This window comes from Cetorhinus maximus, chromosome 14 (assembly GCF_964194155.1).
Source record: "Cetorhinus maximus chromosome 14, sCetMax3.hap1.1, whole genome shotgun sequence".
NCBI classification, from domain to species: Eukaryota; Metazoa; Chordata; class Chondrichthyes; order Lamniformes; family Cetorhinidae; genus Cetorhinus; species Cetorhinus maximus.
The window spans coordinates 97336167-97353949 of record NC_135892.1 but is presented as its reverse complement, the minus strand read 5'-3'; the positions used below and the strand labels follow the sequence as shown (position 1 = coordinate 97353949).

Genomic DNA, 17783 nt, shown 5'->3' with positions numbered 1-17783 from the left:
GACAATAAAAACCCAAATGTTTTTATCTTTCTTTTTTAGCTGCAACTGTTTGATCTTATCCTTTGGAATTCCTGCTGTGGGTGATTATTTGGAAGCCGGTTATCAGTGAAATGTCACCAGCTGTCAGCCTGGAAATGGAACATACTTCAGCTCCTGTGCGATGGCAGCAATTTGCTCCACTCGGTCCTGGTGTGCAGCCAAGTCACTCTCAAACGCCTCATGCTTTCTCAGTAAAGCCCGCACTTCGGTCAAAGAGGCAGATTCATAATCTTTTTGCATCAACATGCAATCTTTTCCTGGAGAAACCAAGAGCCTGTATTAGCCTGGTAAACTTTTTTCCCTAGCACTTCGAACTTACAATTCAAAATTCCTTAAAAAAAATTGAAATCAAAACAGGGTAATTTCAATTTGTGATTTTTTTCCCCCTTTTTTACAGCACAGTAGAAGACTATTCAGCCCACTGAGCCCATGCTGGCTCTCTGTAACACAGTCTAATCAATCCCGTTCCCTTGCTTGATCCCCATAGCCCTGGAAGTTTATTCCCCTCAAGTGCCCATCCAATTTCTTTTTGAAATCATTCAGCGGCTGGAATTTTCCAGCCCCTCACGCTGGCTGGATCTTCTGGTTCCGCCAACGTGGACGGAGATTTCAATGGCTCCCCGGCCCCACCGCATGGGGGGGCTGGAAAATTCTGGCCATCGTCTCTGCTGCTGCCACCCTCATAGGCAGCGAGTTCCACTTCATTACCAATCACTGTGTAAAAACAGTTCTCTCTTGCATCTTGTGCCCAAAACCTTAAATCTGTGTCTCTTGGTCCTTGTACCATCAGCTAATGGGAGCAGCTTTTCCTTGTCTACCTTATCTAAACATGTCATAATCTTAATCCTTAATCTCCTTTGCACCAAGAGGTTTATTGGATTTCTTTTTTTATATAGTTACTGATGTTTCAACCACTGCTTGTTATTAGCACATCATAAGTTGTTACATATACACACACTGCTGTATCTCATGTTGCATTGGTCACGCTGAGCCACCAATTGGCGCTGGTGTGGGAGTGGCAGCTGATTTGGCTCAAAGCACTTCTTAAAATGGGAAGGCTGAGTTGAGCTGGGATGGGCTGTATGTGGGGAAAGCACAGAATAGCTGCCAGTGTGGACGAAAAGATCTTATGACGCCTGAAGAAGAGCAGGGCAGTTCCTCTCCTTACCTCAACCAACATTATTTCATTGTTGGTTGTGGGACATTGCTGTGCACATATTGGCTGTTGCATTTCCCTATATTACAACAATGGCTACACTTCAAAAGTACTTTGTTAGTTGTAAAGCAATTAATGCATCCTGAGATATTAGAAATGCAAGTCTTCCTTCCTTTTTATGCAATGTTGGGACAGCTGGACATGCATGGGTGTTTGGAAATACTGGCAGACAGTGGAATGAATGGAACACAGGCTGGGCCAGAGAATGGAGAGTAGTATGGCCTTGTAATCTGTTTTTTTTTTCAGGAACTGACTATCTGGATATGACTGTTCACCATGAATCTATCTTTTAGAAAACAAATTTTGTAGTTAAAACATTCTAATATCCCATGTTTAGCATGGACCAATCAGCAATGCCTTTTTTTTTCCTATTCATTTCCGGGATGTGAGCATCGTTGGCTGAGCCAGCATTTATTTCCCAACCCTAGTTGCCCTTGAGAAGGTGGTAGTGAGCTGCCTTCTTGAACCTGTGGTGCAGGTACACCTACAGTGCTTTTAGGGAGGGAGTTCCAGGATTTTGACCCAGCAACGGTGAAGGAACGGTGATATATAACCAAGTCAGGATGGTGAGTGGCTTGAAGGGGATCTTCCAGGTGGTGGTGTTCCTACATATCTGCTGCCCTTGTCCTTTTGGTTGGTAGCAGTCGTGGGTTTGGAAGGTGCTGCCCAAGGAGCCTTGGGACTAACATAAAACTTAATAATATGGAAATACATAAACACGCTAATATCTCAGCTAGTGCCTTACCATGCGACCACAATTCATGAGTTGTAGCTTTCTGCCTGAATTTTTCAGCTAGATGATCCAAACGCTCCAATCTCCTTATTCCATTCAGAAGCCATTCTTCGTATCCCTTTTCTGCCTGGTCAAGGCGCTGCCAAGCACCTGCAATGTCCTGGATGAAAATTAGAATTGCTGGATCTATTTCTAATTTGCTCTGTGTCCCTCTGCATCACAAATCAAATGTGATCACAAGTGTAAAATTATTCCCGGTCTCCGTTAAGGCAACCCCTGGACAGGTCAGGAGAACACAAGTGGAATTTTCCAGGACTCTCTCCTCCTATCTGGATCTGCCAATCCTCCATGTTAGGAGGCTCAGTTTTTTAATATTAAAACAGATTATGACAATTCTTTTAATCCTTATCTTTTTAACTCTTTTCTTTACCTCTCAGTACGTGTTGCTAATACTCACAATTTCATTAATGATTTACTGATTTTGTATTGTTTTAATTTACGTGATTCACACCGAGAGAAATTGTCTTCTCTCTCATAACTCGGTGTTTGCAACAGTGCAAAATCAATAAATTGTTAATTAGATTGTGAGCTTTGGTGACATTGCTTCATTGCAGAAAATAATGGCAATCACGTAGAAAAATGATGAAAGACAAAGGGAAAAGAGGGTAAAAGGTCAATTTAGTTTTCACCGTATGTATACTTATTATTTATTCACTTCCATTTGTTATTCTACATTATTAACAATAATTTACAGCATGAGTGTAGCTATTTAATTAGGATTTAACTATGGGCTGCTTAGCGCATAGATTCCGGTATCATTCTTAGGTATGTTCCACAAACAAATACGATTAAGTATGTAATTATAATTTGTAGCATATGATTTATATCCCACAAGAGGGAGGATCTGATTAAAAGAAAATATGCAGTGCGTTGATCCTGCTTGTTCTCACAGGTTAGGTGCGCTATGTCCATCATTATGGTGTCACCCAGCCTTTGTGGAGATGGGGACTACCAGACTACCCTTCAGAAAACAAAACCCTATTTCTAAAGAATGCCGACTAATTTCCTTTTGCTGCGCTCCCTTTACTAATACTTGTTTATACCAAAGGGGAATCAATTGGCTGAGTCTGACTGTGATGGAGCGACATTAACTTCAACGACGAACAGAACATTACTTTCTCACCCACCGTGCAAATGGAGTCAGCTACCAACAATGTCAGGCTCCAGGTTTTCACCGATATCACGTACCCATGATGGATGTTGACGTGGGCTATCACTGAAAAATCGGGCTGTTTCTATAACAGGCAGCTTATCAGCGAAGTTAGTTTTACGCCCGGCAGGCAAATTGAAACTCTACGGTACCAACTTGCTGAAGCTAAAGACTTACGACAAGAATTTTAGTCAACGTACCGAAACCATTTTTCCCTCGGAGGGCATGAAGGCTGGCCTGTTGCTGATCCTCAGTTTGGTCTGCAGAGTGTTGAAGTTGATTTCTAACTGACACTTCTCGTGGATTTTGGGAGGTTTGTGCAAGCGACGATAGTCTCGGAAGTCCTCCAGTTTCTGTTGCATGGCTTGCATCGTCTTCTCGGGGGAACGGTTTTCCAACCAGGGGATGGTCCTCTGAATCCATTGCAGTAGCTGGCAGAGAGACAGAAATTGAAGTTTGCCAACCAGCCGTCATCACACACATTCAATTGTTTTTGTCTAAACTCATACCTTTGCCCTCAACCACCCCATTTCCAACACCAAGGGTTTAGTTTCAATGTTCACCAATGTATAGCAGGATTTTTTTTTTCTATTTTATACTCTGTTCCCATTAGCGACGAGAGGAAACTATACCAATAGATGTGCAAGCAAGCAGGTAGAGCTACTCAATAAATCGAGAGAGGAAAATGCATTAAACATTTTAAACCTAACTATTCCGTCCCCAAACCATGGTCTGGAAAACTGAAATCATACAAATATTAATTTTCTGATTAAGCTTTTTTTTTTTCTCCCTTCTACATTTCTGTCTCCAAAAGAGAGTGAGGACATGATGTAGGTACACACTGGGTCATAAACTATTACTCCTGGTCCAATGCCTTCTGAGCAGTTCAGGGGAGTTATAGAACCATAGAATGGCTACAACGTAGGAGGAAGCCATTTGGCCCATCATGTCCATGCTGGCTCTCTGTAAGAGCTACTCAGCTAGCCCCATTCCCCCACTCTTTTCCTGTAGCGTTGTAGCTTTTTTTCTCCTTTTTCTGGCTGTTTCACACTCTTTCTGACCGACAACTTTAACGCAGACAACTAGTCCATTTATTTTAAATCTGCATTGAAAAGAAATGCACTGAGGAATCTAGTACAAGTTTGTTCAATGTTCATAAGGGACAGTCACTGAGTTGGTTGCTGATAGAACTGTATTACTTTCTGCTGGGTTTTGTCCTAGAAAAGTACTAGAATCAGATCAATAGAATACCCACCTCTTCCCTCACCAGGATCACACTCCCAAACTAATGGGGCCCACTTTTACCCATCTGGAGGATGGTATGTATTATCTCACTTTATGTATCTACTTTCAGTTATATGCCAGGTGCTGACCAGAGCCAGGAAGCTGGAGTCCTTGGTGTAGAAGGTGCCCACTCTCAACTTGGACCCCAATGTCATGCTCAATATTATTTGCCTAGTAAAGAGCAGGTGGACATTTCCCTCCCTTTACAAAGGCCACATGGAAAATCTGGAAATGGTGGGGACCCAGTATCACTGTGTGCTGCCATTTACCGGTGGGTTCTGCTGAGACTGAAGAGTTTCTGGGCCAAGTAGGTTAAATAAGAAATACTCTTGCTTCCATTTCCTAAATTCAGATGTTTACCCAAGCAAAATTGGGTATGGATACAATGGGCAGAATTTTCCCGTTGTGTGGGGGCGGGCCCCGCACACATACGCATAAAATGATGTGTGGTGACATTGGGTATGCGTCCCGACATCACCGCACGCCCTCGCGATATTTGGGAAGGCGGGCACGCTATAAGTTCGGATGCTCGCCCGCCATCGATTAATGGGCCAGTTAAGGCCCTTGAGGCAGCAATTGAATTCGATTTTTCGCAGCCCATGCGATCTTCAGGGCATTGCATGGGCGCAATGGGCAGGTGAGTAGGCCACATTTGTATAAACCCCATCCACGGGCGGGATTAGAGGGGTGAGTGGGGTCGCGAATGTGATTTTTCAGGTATTTAAGTGTGAAAGTTACTTATACTTGCCTGTATACGTAGGAATACTTCAAAACCCATACCAACTGCTAGGGCAGGAGTAAAAGCCTTGGTCAGGACTCAACAGTAAAGATTATTTTTGGGGCCTGCAACTTTCAGGAAGTCTTCCCTCAGCCTGGGAATGGGAGTTGTGCTCTCCACTGGAGGAGGAGCGGCACAGGCACAAGGGGCGCAGGGTCAACAGGAAGTCCAAGATGGAAGGGGCCGCAAAGGACACCAATATCCTGCTGCCAGGGTATACAGGCAGCGAAGCAGCTACCTCAATATGTCTGAGGTGCAGTGCCAAAGGAGGCTCTGTCTCTCAAGGGAGACAGTCACCTCCATTTGTCAGATGATAGGCCCTGAGATCTCCGCAAACTGTGTGGGTGGGCACCCCATGCCAGTGGCTCTAAAGGACATAGCTGCCCTCAACTTCTCCGCCTCTGGCTCTTTCCAGGGATCAGTGGGTGATCTCTGTGGAGTCTCCCAATCAGCTATCCACACATGTCAAGCAGGTGACAGACCCTCTATTCAGCCATGCATTGACTTTCATCCACTACCACTGGGATGATGCCAGCCAGACAGAGCGAGCCAGAGGCTTTGCGGTGATTGCTGGCTTCCCCCACCTCCAGGGTGCAATCGATTGCACACATGTGGCCATCAAGGCGCCAGCGGGTGAGCCCGGTGCCTTAGTCAACAGGAAGGGATTCTACTCCTTGAACGTGCAGATAGTGTGTGATCACAGGATGCTGATTCTGCAAGTCTACCCAGGGAGCTCCCATGACGCTTACATACTCAGACACTCCCAGGTGCCGGGGCTCCTCAGTGCTCCAGCCCGGCTGAATGGATGATTGCTGGGTGACAAGGGTTATCCCCCCAAAAGGTGGCTCATGACGCCTCTCCGCCATCCAAGAACTGAGGCTGAGCAGCGGCACAATAGGAGCCAAGCCTCCACAAGGGCTGTGGTGGAGAGAACCATTGGTCTTCTCAAGATGCACTTCTGATGCCTGGACCGCTCAGGGAGTGCACTACAATACCCTTCAGATTGTGTGTCGCTGATAGTGGTTGCATGCTGCGCTCGCCACAATCTGGCGCTGGAAAGGAGCGACACAGTGGACGAGGAAGACGTAGACGAGGTTGCTCCGGATGCACACAATGAGTCCGGGAGTGAGTCCGAGGCTGAGCACGCACAGGAGAACACTGAGGGGGTAGACACTGACCCGGGCATACTCCAGGGAGGCAGGGACACCCGGGAGACTTTAATCCACACTTGATACCTGAGTGCTAAATCAGCCTGGATAATAACATTAACTAAGGCCCTTGTCAATAAAGCTCAATGTCAAACAACTCACTCATAACATCATGCCTTCCCGTCCACTTGCAGGAGTAAGGAATCACCCTAAGGCATGGCAACATGTCAAAATTTATTGAGTGAACAAATGTAACTACATAAAGCAAAAAAAAAAACGGTGTTGGACATCACACCAAGTCTTCCACAAAGTACTATGGGCCAACATAAAAGCACGAGTGAGAAACCCGTGGTGTGCCTAAGGAGCCTTAAATTTACACTTACAGGTGCTACATTTAGGTGCTGTTCCCTCGCTGGCACTGGCATCTGAGACAGCCTGCTCACTGTGCTGTCCTGTTGGCCTCGATGACCTTGGCGGACGTCCTCTGGAGCATTTGGTGGCCCCACCTAGGAAGGAGTGGCCAGTTCCACAGCTGGCTTCTCTCTAGTCGTCGCAGCCTCATCGGATGCAACAGTCACTGGCAGAGGGGCGGAGGAGCTGCTGCCCTCATCCGGAGTGCCCTGAGAGGAGCCCGCAGAGATGACAGGCAGCTGCTGCGCCGACATGAGGTCGCTTCGGACCTCCCTGCTCACCGTAGATGGATGGGCACCGAGCTGGGATACCTGGTGCCCAAACCATCTCCCACACTGGCACTGGCCAGCTGAGGCCAATGCCGCTGTGAAGACTTGCAGGTCCAAGCGTAACCCCAGGAGGCCCTGAATGGTCTCCTGGAGGAGCCTGTCCATGAGAGTCGCCACTCTCTCCATGGCGGAAGCATGGTGCGCCCAGCCATGAGGCTCATTGCATTGGTGATGCTCCGCGTGGACTCCTCCAGCACGGGCACCATGCCATTTATAGTCTAATGTATCTCTGCCAGATCGTCCCACATACCCTGCTGCACTTCCAGCGTTCGCTGCCTCATGGATGACTCCAGAGGCACATCATCAGCCACCGACAAAGCAAGTACCTGTTCCTCAGCAGTCCTCCAACTGTCAGCGCCCTGGGCACTCTCTGTCTCTGCCCACACCTCAAGCAAGTGTGAAGTGCCCTCACCGCCGAGCCCCGGGAAACTAGCTGAATATCTAATTCCCGCCGAGGTGCTATTATCTGCGCCAGTGCCTGCCTGGCTGAGATGGTGTGACCCTGGTGAGTGGATTTGCTCTGGGGCTTCAGGGGTGAGAGGTGGGCCCTCTGCCTCCTCCTCCCGGCCCTGCTCTGGTGATGCTGAAAGGCAGAAAAAGGACATTTGATTAGTTACAGTGCAGACAATGTCAACTTGCATGCCACTGCCCCGGATCATTATGTGCTCATCCTTCCATAATTAATGGTCAACCCATGTTGCTAACTTCAATCATTGAGCATTCAGCAGTGCCATGGCTTCTGTGACACACATGGTGACCTGACTGCTCGCCAAACATACTTCCCCACGGCATCCCAGCCTCACTGCCACCGGTGGACCTGGGGACATGGCGCCTCTCCAGATCCATGGCCTGCTGCTCGAAAGCCGTTAGTATGGCCAACTGGGCCTGCCCTCCGCCAGTCCGCATTCGTTCAGAGGCATTGTGCGCAATCTTCTCCTGAAAAGGAGAGAGGAGCATTGATTAATCCAGCCTGCACCTGAATTCCCATTGCATCCCTGCCAACCCAGCCAGAGTGGGACATTGCAGGACTCCTGTTCTTTGTCACCCCGCAGCTGCCGCACACTCACCCAAACAAGTCAGGGCTGACCCCCCATTGCCAAAATGCTGCCTCCTTCACATGTGGCACCACAAGGTGTCACTTTGCTAAGCAAGGAGGCACAAGCACAGGGAGTGCAAAGACCAGCAGATGGATTGGTGCCCTGCCAACTGGAAGTTCCCCTCCCAGCATGTTAGCACCCTGACTTTGACATGCTTCACAGTTCCAGCACTCTGCCTAGGGGCAGACCCTTGACTTTCAACCCCATTCTATAGTCTGGGTGTCAGTGTCACACATGCTGTGGATGCAGAACACATCCTAGCTCAACCCTCTCAGGGTGAACTGGGCATGGGCAATCTCTGCTGGCACAACCAGCAAGGGGTACATGCCGTGAGGGTTTCAATGCCATTACTGTACTTAGAGTTGCCTTGAAGGGGGGGCGGGGGGGGGGTTTGGGGGGAAAGGGTGACGGCTGCATTAAGTGATTTGAGGCAACATGGTACTCACCCTTCCCAAACGCAGGAGATCGTTGAATGTTTTGCGGCACTGGAGCCATGCGCGCTGCACCACATCACGGGAGCTCACACTCTCGGCCACCTCCTCCCACGCAAGTTTGGTCAGCTGTGGAGGCCTCCACTTCCCGTCCCTCAGAAGAAGGACCTACTGCCGCACTGCCACGTCCTCCAGGAGGGCAGCCAGGCACTTGTCGGAAAAACAAGGGGCACACTGCCCCGTTGGCCTACCCTCCGGCCTGGCCTGCCCCGTTGGCCTACCCTCCGGCCTGGCCTGCCCCGATGGCCTACCCTCCGGCCTGGCCTGCCCCGATGGCCTACCCTCCGGCCTGGCCTGCCCCGATGGCCTACCCTCCGGCCTGGCCTGCCCCGATGGCCTACCCTCCGGCCTGGCCTGCCCCGATGGCCTACCCTCCGGCCTGGCCTGCCCCGATGGCCTACCCTCCGGCCTGGCCTGCCCCGTTGGCCTACCCTCCGGCCTGGCCTGCCCCGATGGCCTACCCTCCGGCCTGGCCTGCCCCGATGGCCTACCCTCCAGCCTGGCCTGCCCCGATGGCCTACCCTCCGGACTTGCGTCAGGCACATTGATCCTCTGATGTGCTCTTATCCCATCCATTGTGAGCAGCCTTGCAAAGGCTGCTGGGCCTTCATTTAAACAGGCCACCGGGTCGTCATTGGACCCGGTGGTCTGAGCGCACCCATCGCCACCTGCCCACTCCCGCTATCCACGGGAGTCGTGAACTACACTGGGTGGGCCTTAATTGGCCTGGTCATGTAAAATGGCAGCGCGGATCCAATCGCGGGGAATGATTGGGTCCACGCCCGCTCCCGCACGGCCCACCCAACATGGGGAAAATTCCCCCCAATATCTATCCTTGTTTCCTGATTAAAATATTATGCAAATGAGCTTTAACTTACGGAAAGATAGAAAGAAAGAAAGAAAGAACTTGCACTAACATAAAGCTTTTCAAAATCTTAAAGCCTGAATTTTCATAAAGATGGAGAGAGTCTCAAGCTTAGGCAAAATGGCGCCGGAGACCCGATTCTGGAAGACTCAGCCCTGAGCCTGGCACCCACATTTTTGCCAGGGCAGGGGGCAGCGGGGTGATAGAAAATGGGGGCGGGTTACAGTTTGCACATCTGTGGTTCATACAGGCAGCTGCATATGTAAAAGTGTAGCTGCCTTCAAACAGATCTAAGTTTCATAACTGGATGCCCAAAACATGACTTGTGGGCTTTAGATTTTTCAGGAGAAGGTCTAAAGTTGCTGGAGTTCTTTGGAGAGGTAGGATACCTTTTGGAGTGGTCCAGGGACACCTTTGGGAGAGGTCAGGTGCCCTATGGATTGTTTGAAGTAGACATGAATGTGCATTAAAAGTGGATAAGCTCATTGGGGCTGTCAAGCTCATTGGGACTGTCAAGCTGATTGGAACTGTCAAGCTGTCAAGGCATTTAAATCTCCTGGCCTTTAATAAAAAGAGTTTTAAAAAAAATCAGTGGTTGCTATTTCACTTTCTCTTTTGACATTAGCCTGAGGGCTCTTATTATAGGATGTGTGCTGCATGACTAATTCCACAACCTATCATTGTCGCAGCAGGGTGCCTGTCAGTTCACAGTTCAACTGACAGCTCCAAGTGGTTATAAAGTCTTTTATGTGGGGCTATGAATACAAATGCTTGTTTTCATAAGGGATTAAGCACTTGAAGGAATGTAAATGTAGTTGATGTATTTTGATAAATAAGAGTGTTTGTTTTAAAATAGTGAAGTAATCAACAGACAATTAGAACTTCATTTTATTTCATCTCAGCATGGGTCCTGAGGTCTGCCCATGATGGATACTGGGTGAGTTGGCATGGTAGGTGTAAGAGCAACATGTGGTGTATGGGGGGCATTGGTTGGCATTAAGTTGGCACAGGGGCAATAAAGGGCCATGGAGGAAGGATAGAGGGGAATAGGTTGACATGGAGGGTATTGGGGCAATGGGGGCTGGATGGGGGGCATGAGATGGCATAAGTTGGCATTGATGGGGCATGGGGAATGTGTGGGGGTGAGGGGGCATGAGTGGTGAGGGATGGAGGGTTGTTTTTTGTTTTATTTTTAACAGCTGCAACAAAATCACAGATCACTGAGGTGGGTTTTGCACAGAGCCCGTCTGTGCACCCAGCAGCCCTTGTGGCTGCCTCCAAACTCTTTCCGGGGGCAGTGGGCCCGACTCATGTTAACACCCCCCCACCGCCACGGAAAGAAAATTAGACCATCTGGGGGACTTGCTCCCGAATCAGGTTTGCATAGCCGTGAATTTTCCAAACTCTGCATTCTCAGCGTGGGAGAAAAAATTCAGGCCCAAGACTTCCCAAAGCACTTTATAGCCAATTAAGTCCTTCTGAAGTGCACTCACTGTTGTAAATATATTGTAAATCAGGGAACATGATGGCCCAGAGAAAAAAAAAAATCACCAGTCTTTTGCTCATCATTTAATAATGCAAATTTAAATCTCCCATTTTGTCCTCACCCCTCCTTGTGCAGATGATTTTACACAATTTCCAATTTAAACTTGTTTCAACACCTATTCTTTTCTTTTGGAGCTTTCGTGATAATATTAAATTTAATTAGGGTAGCCAGCCATGTTTTCTGGAAACTTTAACATGAGGGAAAATTTTTGTATTGTTTTCCTGTGTGTTTCTGGTCTCCTAAGGCTTTACAACATCTGCTGCTGAAAGGGAAAAGTGAGGAGTGAAGGTGTGATGGGGTGGAGAGAAAGAGAGAGAGAGTGAGAGAGAGCTAAGTGTCTCAGATGTCCACCAATGCAGCTCTGACCAACCACTGGGAATGTATGGAGCCAGGCAAAAGTTTTGTTTGTTTGACTCCTCCTATATCCTCCTGTTCTCCTGGTTTTGTTGCCTTTCAACAGAAATGCAGCTCAGATCAGCATCCAACTCGTTGCATGGGTTCAAGTTGCACCCAGCCAATTTTCCCCAAGTGCATTTAAGGCTTTGATTATCAAGTTCAATATTCTTCCTCTGCAAAGTGCCAGCTTCAGTTACCAAAAGATCAATCTGAACTCTACTGAATAAAGTGGCGTTTGAAAAAGGGAAAATTTCATTTACTCTCGTCAGGGCATCACTCCGTTTACCTCACTGGCCAGCCTCTCATACTCTCCCATTGATTTTTCATTCTCCTGATTCACTGCCAGAATCTTGCAAATCCTGTTGGCTGCCATCTCGGCCTATAGTGAAAAACAAACCACACCTGAGACAAAAATATGTGTGCACAAAACATAACAGCAAAATGCACTTGGAACATAATTCTTGCTTATGAAGACAATTCAGTATCGGGAAGTCAGCAGCTTAGCTGAACCAACTGCTATGGGAAATGGGAAATCACCATCACCAGTTCCAAAAGTGAGCAAAACATTAATTTATTGATCACACAAAAACACATTTATTCCCAAGCTGCCATAGTTAAAATGCAATCAAACATATGTTGTGCCTTGTTAGAATATAAAGTGAAAATAAAGTAAACCAACACAAAATGTTAATCAATAACTGAAAATCCCTGGCAATGTTAAATGTTATTAGCAATCCATAATTAGCAAGAAAAATGTTTAGTATGATGTAAATGTGCATGCTTTTCCAGTATGAAGTTTGTTTTGATGTTTAAATTATTTAATGGTAAAGTTGTTATTCTCTGCCTGAAACTCCATACCTTTTTGACAAATACAGTGACCTTGGAGAAAAGAGGTCATAAGTTGGGGAACAGCCTGCCTCTAACTGGTCTCATATTCTATCTCACTGCATGGGTGACTTACCATGGGAGGGGCAGGAGTGGGGACAGAGTGACAGGCACCCTGCTTATTCTTCTGCCTGCTGCTTTCTCCAAACTGACATCACTTTTGAGGAACATCTGGGACAATCTCACATTCCCCAGACAAATATACCTTCTTTATGACCAGTGCTTTGTTTGGTCTTCACCCTAGTTTTCCCCTACTGAACATTATTTTAGCTATCGGGAATCCTTTCTTAAATTTGGAGACCAAAATTGTACACAGTATTCCAGGTGTGGTCTCACCAAAACCCTGTACAATTGTAGCAAATTTCTTTATTCCTGTATTCCAATTCCCTTACAATAGAGGCCTACATGCCATTTGCCTTCATTGATTGCTGTACCTGCACACTAACTTTCTGCATTCCTTGTCTGAGCATACCCACGTCTTCTTGAGCATTAATATTTACAAGTTTCACACCTTTTGAAAAATATTCTGCTTTTCTATTCTTACGAGCAAAGTGAATAACTTCACATTTCCCCAAATTATGTTCCTTCTGCATCACTGAATTCAAGCTCCTCTACAGTCTCTATCTTTTTGCAGCCTCTCTGTATCCTCCCCACAACATACCTTTCCACATAGCTTTGAATCATCATCAAATTTACATACATTACTCTCTATCTTTTTATCTAAGTCACTCATGTGGATTCTAAATAGCCAAGGTCCAGCACTGATCCTTGCGGCAATCCACTAGTCACAACCTGCCAATTTGAAAATGCACCATTTATGCCATTAATGGATAATTTCTATCCATTAGCCAATCTTCTATCCATGCTAATATATTACCCCCAACTCCATGAGCTCTTACCTTGCCTATTAACCTTTTGTGAATGCCTTTTGGACATCTAGGTATACCACATCTACTGGTTCCCCTTTATTTTCCCTATTAGTTACATTCTCAAAAAATTCCAATAAATTTGTCAAGCAGGATTTCCCTTTAATAAAACCATGTAGACTTGTTCCAATCACACCATACTTTTCTAACTGCATTGTTAAGATTTCCATAATAACAGGTTCCAGCATTTTCCCAATGACGGATATTAGGCTAACTGGCCAAAAGTTCCCTGTTTTCTCTTCCCCTCCTTTTTTGAAAAGCAGTGTTACATTTGCCAACTTCCAATCTGAAGGGACTGCTCCTGAATCTAAGGAATTTTGGAAAAAAGGAAATTGACTAGTTTATCTAAAATAAAATTCACAACATCAATTGAGTAAAAGCAGCCTTACAAGCGCTAAGCAAATATTAAGATAGAATACCAACTCAGAAAAGCCTTGCAGTAGCGAGATTGAGCTCCAAGTACAGAAAAGCAGACTAGATAATTCAGTGCCAGGGTAAACATGCAATTAGACCCAATTTCTTTTTGTCCAATGTTCTCACCACTCATCCTTCCTTCTCAAAATTCATGCTGGAACATAGTTCCACTTCATCAGAGCTGTCCAATACCTCAACCTACTGCTTATTCTTCACTTAAGAACTCTCAGAATCACAGAATCACACAGTGCAGAAGAGGCCCTTCGGCCCATTGAGTCTGTACCGACACGTGAGAAACACCTGACCTACCTACCTAATCCCATTTACCAGCACTTGGCCCATAGCCTTGAATGTTATGACGTGCCAATTGCTCATCCAGGTACTTTTTAAAGGATGTGAGGCAACCCGCCTCCACCACCCTCCCAGGCAGCGCATTCCAGACCGTCACCACCCTCTGGGTGAAAACGTTTTTCCTCACATTCCCCCTAAACCTCCTTCCCCTCACCTTGAACTTATGTCCCCTTGTGACTGACCCTTCAACTAAGGGGAGCAGCTGCTCCCTATCCATCCTGCCCATGCCCCTCATAATCTTGTACACCTCGATCAGGTCGCCCCTCAGCCTTCTCTGTTCCAACAAAAACAACCGAAGTCTAGCCAACCTCTCTTCATAACTTAAATGTTTCATCCCAGGCAACATCCTGGTGAATCTCCTCTGCACCCCCTCCAGTGCAATCACATCCTTCTTATGATGTGGCATCCAGAACTGCACACAGTACTCCAGCTGTGGCCTCACCAAGGTTCTATATAACTCCAACATGATCTCCCTACTTTTGTAATCTATGCCTCAATTGATAAAGGCAAGTGTCCAATATGCCTTTTTCACCACCCCACTAACATGCCCCTTTGCCTTCAGAGATCTATGGACACACACGCCAAGGTCCCTTTGTTCCTCAGAACTTCCTAGTGTCATGCCGTTCATTGAATACTTCCTTGTCAAATTACTCCTTCCAAACTGTATCACCTCACACGTTTCAGGGTTAAATTCCATCTGCCACTTATCTGTCCATTTGACCATCCCGTCTATATCTTCCTGTAGCCCAAGACACTCAACCTCACTGTTAACCACCCGGCCAATCTTTGTCAAGACAATAAGTGCTGTTTGGTCATGGAGGGCATCAGAGCTGAGGCTGATACTGTTCTCACCCAATGGCCATGAACCAGGTGGTATCAGTTTTTGCCTCCCTAGCCCAAGTTCATAGAGCAATTCTTTTCCTCATGCTATTATTATGACTGAGATCACTTAATTCAGCATAACTGGGTCTAAATTGGGATCCGTTTCCTGTTCTGTACAATTGAATATTACACCATGTAGCTCACCTGCTCACTGACAATTAATGACAACTTGCTGTTGATCTGAATTCATAGAATACAGAAATCTTAGAAGCACAGTATTAATAATTAAAATGAACGAATAATTATAATTAATTAATAATTACCATTTTTGGTGTGGCTGCACTAACTCTGTCTAACTAACTCTTATTTAGTGTCGCACAAACCATGTTATTAATGATGTGTCCACATGAGAATTTACTAACATCAAGATCTGGGTATCAATTTATTGTACTGTTATGAAACGCAAATCACATACATACAAACAAACAAGCACTTTGCAGGCACCAGATTCATCAAGGGCAAACAACATTCTGAGTACCTGCTCTGCTCCAGCAAAAGCATGATAGAAACACGACACGTACGTCATAAGAGCCCTCTGATCAGGTTTGGGTGTGTTCACAATATCTAATGAGGAAGGAAAGCACAGGGACAGGGATGGAATAAACAAGGTGGAAAGCAGCAATCCATGTTTGCTTTTTGAAGGATTGCAGGGTTACAGTTTTCTCCGTTTCCTAATTTTAGCAAATAGCATTTCTCTACTTACATTGCTCATTCTTACTGTTTTGCTAAAATTAATGAATGGAGTAAAATATAGCCCTTATTTCCATTAGAGGCCTCTTAAGAGGAAATCTCCATTGTTGCACAAAGTGCTTCTTTCACTCAGAAATCTGTGATGTAGTAGAATGTACAGGGAATTGATGGAGGGGTTGTGTTTGCGCACCTGTGCGTGTAAATGCTGATGTTAACTGACCCATCAACTCAGTTTTTAAGACGCCTCTAATGCACATTAGACCAGAAGGAAGTGGAGAATTATTTGTGATGGAGATAACAGCTTAATGCTGACAACTGCAGTAACACTAGAAACTTGGAAAGAAACCTTGTAGATTAGATGGAAAAAAGGCAATACTAGAAACCAGGATCTAAAGCTATTGAAAAGAAAAAAAGGTGATTAAAAAAAACTAAGAAACGTGAAAAGTAACATGACCAATCCAGCATCAGACACAATGGGAGATGTAGAAGCTGGAAATCAGAAGGTTGAAGTTTAAAGGTCTGGGGTGGCCCATAGGTTTTGACCTCACCTTCTGTGCACCTGCAAACGCATGGTAGTAACAGGAAACATAAGTCATAACAGCCCTTTCGTCAGGTCTTGCTGCACCTACAATGTCTGTTTAGAAAGAAAATTGTTACTTTTTACTAAATGTCAAATAAGACTATTAGACTGTAACTTATTTTGGATGAGAGAAGCTCGGATAAATCAGGTATCATCCTTGATTTAAGCTGAAGTGCACAACGAGCACAAGCAGATAATTCACATCCAGCTGATTTGTGCGTGGCTCTATGCCAACTTTTGCTAGCTGGGTAGGTTGAATACTCACCAGTGAGAAGGAGAATGTGCCACAGCAGGAATGTTTGTCCACCAAATAAGTTAGGTATATCAGCTAAACAACAGGCATGCACCTCTCCAACAAACAATGCATTATCCATATGATAGGACAGATGAGGACTGCATAACATGGGAGCCACCATCAGCTTTTGGATTGTATTTTAAGGGAAAGGACATTATTGCAAGAAAGAATAAAAATAATTTGGATCCATTTTTTGGGCAGCCTGCAGCATTCCCTTTTGTCATTCCATATTCCAGCATAAAAGAAGCAGGAAGACCACAAAAATCGCTCGTCCGTGAATTTTTGGAGCCAGCAGCTTTTTTAAAGTCTCAGATGTATTGCTATAGAAAGACGACAACATGTGCATCTCTCCAGAAAGAGAGGGGGAACAAATAAGAACATGGGAACAAGAGCCCAGCCCCACAGTCCTGCTCCTTCATTCAAAAAATCTATCAACCTCAGTTATGAAATTTTCAAATTGACCTAACCTCAATAGCTTTTTGGGGAAAGAGAGTTCCAGGTTTCCACTACCCTTTTTGTGAGGAAGTGTTTCTTGACATCACCCCTGAGAGACTTCACTCTAATTGTAAAGCTGTAGTCACCTTGTTCTCGATTCCATCTCCAGATGAAATAGTTTCTCTCAATCTACTGGCAGCAGCAGCCCCTAAGGCAAGCTCTGGAAGAGGAAGTTGAAATGACAACTGGGAGTGTGCAGGTATGGGTGGTGGGGGCTAAAAAGGTACCATTACAAGTACCAAGGAGCCAAGGGAGTACTCTTGGCTCCACAGGAACATTTTGAGAATCATTTTTTTAAAAAATGTACCTTTTGTTGATGGCTTAAATTGGTTATTGAATAATCCTAAGTGGATCAGGTCCAGCACCTGCTCCACTCATTGGTATCCAATTTCCCAAAAAGAAAACAGGAACAAGAGGTCCAATTTCTACTCCAACGTTTATATTTTAATTCTGATTTCTGGCTACAATAGAAATTTCAGAACTTCTGTACTGAAGTACATATTACCTTCTGCATCCAGCATCTTAGGAATATCCAGTTCTTTTTCTGCAATCTCCAAGGCAAGATTCAGGTTGTAAAGTGCATCATCCTATATGTAGAAGACAATCTTGTTACTCAATAATATGAACTTTGACAACAAATTATTTGGACACTTGAATAGCAAGTGGAAAAGAATTGCAATTCTAGCCAAGTACAACATTTCCAAACCACAACAGCCAGTTTT

General features: G+C 45.6%; 1 protein-coding gene across 5 annotated transcripts in view; it reads right to left on the bottom strand.

Moving 5' to 3' along the window:
* Window positions 1–17783, bottom strand: part of LOC144689853 (alpha-actinin-2) — a 106749-nt gene that overhangs the window by 23486 nt on the left and 65480 nt on the right. For 3 of the 5 annotated variants that reach the window (XM_078557295.1, XM_078557293.1, XM_078557296.1), the window contains exons 7-12: window positions 17567–17648; window positions 16240–16325; window positions 11830–11922; window positions 3399–3629; window positions 2001–2148; window positions 146–296 (exon numbers count right to left, since the gene is read on the bottom strand). In XM_078557295.1, the coding sequence (XP_078413421.1) occupies window positions 146–296; window positions 2001–2148; window positions 3399–3629; window positions 11830–11922; window positions 16240–16325; window positions 17567–17648 (791 nt within the window). Of the gene's footprint in view, window positions 1–145; window positions 297–2000; window positions 2149–3398; window positions 3630–11829; window positions 11923–15479; window positions 15566–16239; window positions 16326–17566; window positions 17649–17783 lie in introns of all 5 variants that reach the window. The other 2 variants (XM_078557292.1, XM_078557291.1) reach the window with 1 other exon arrangement.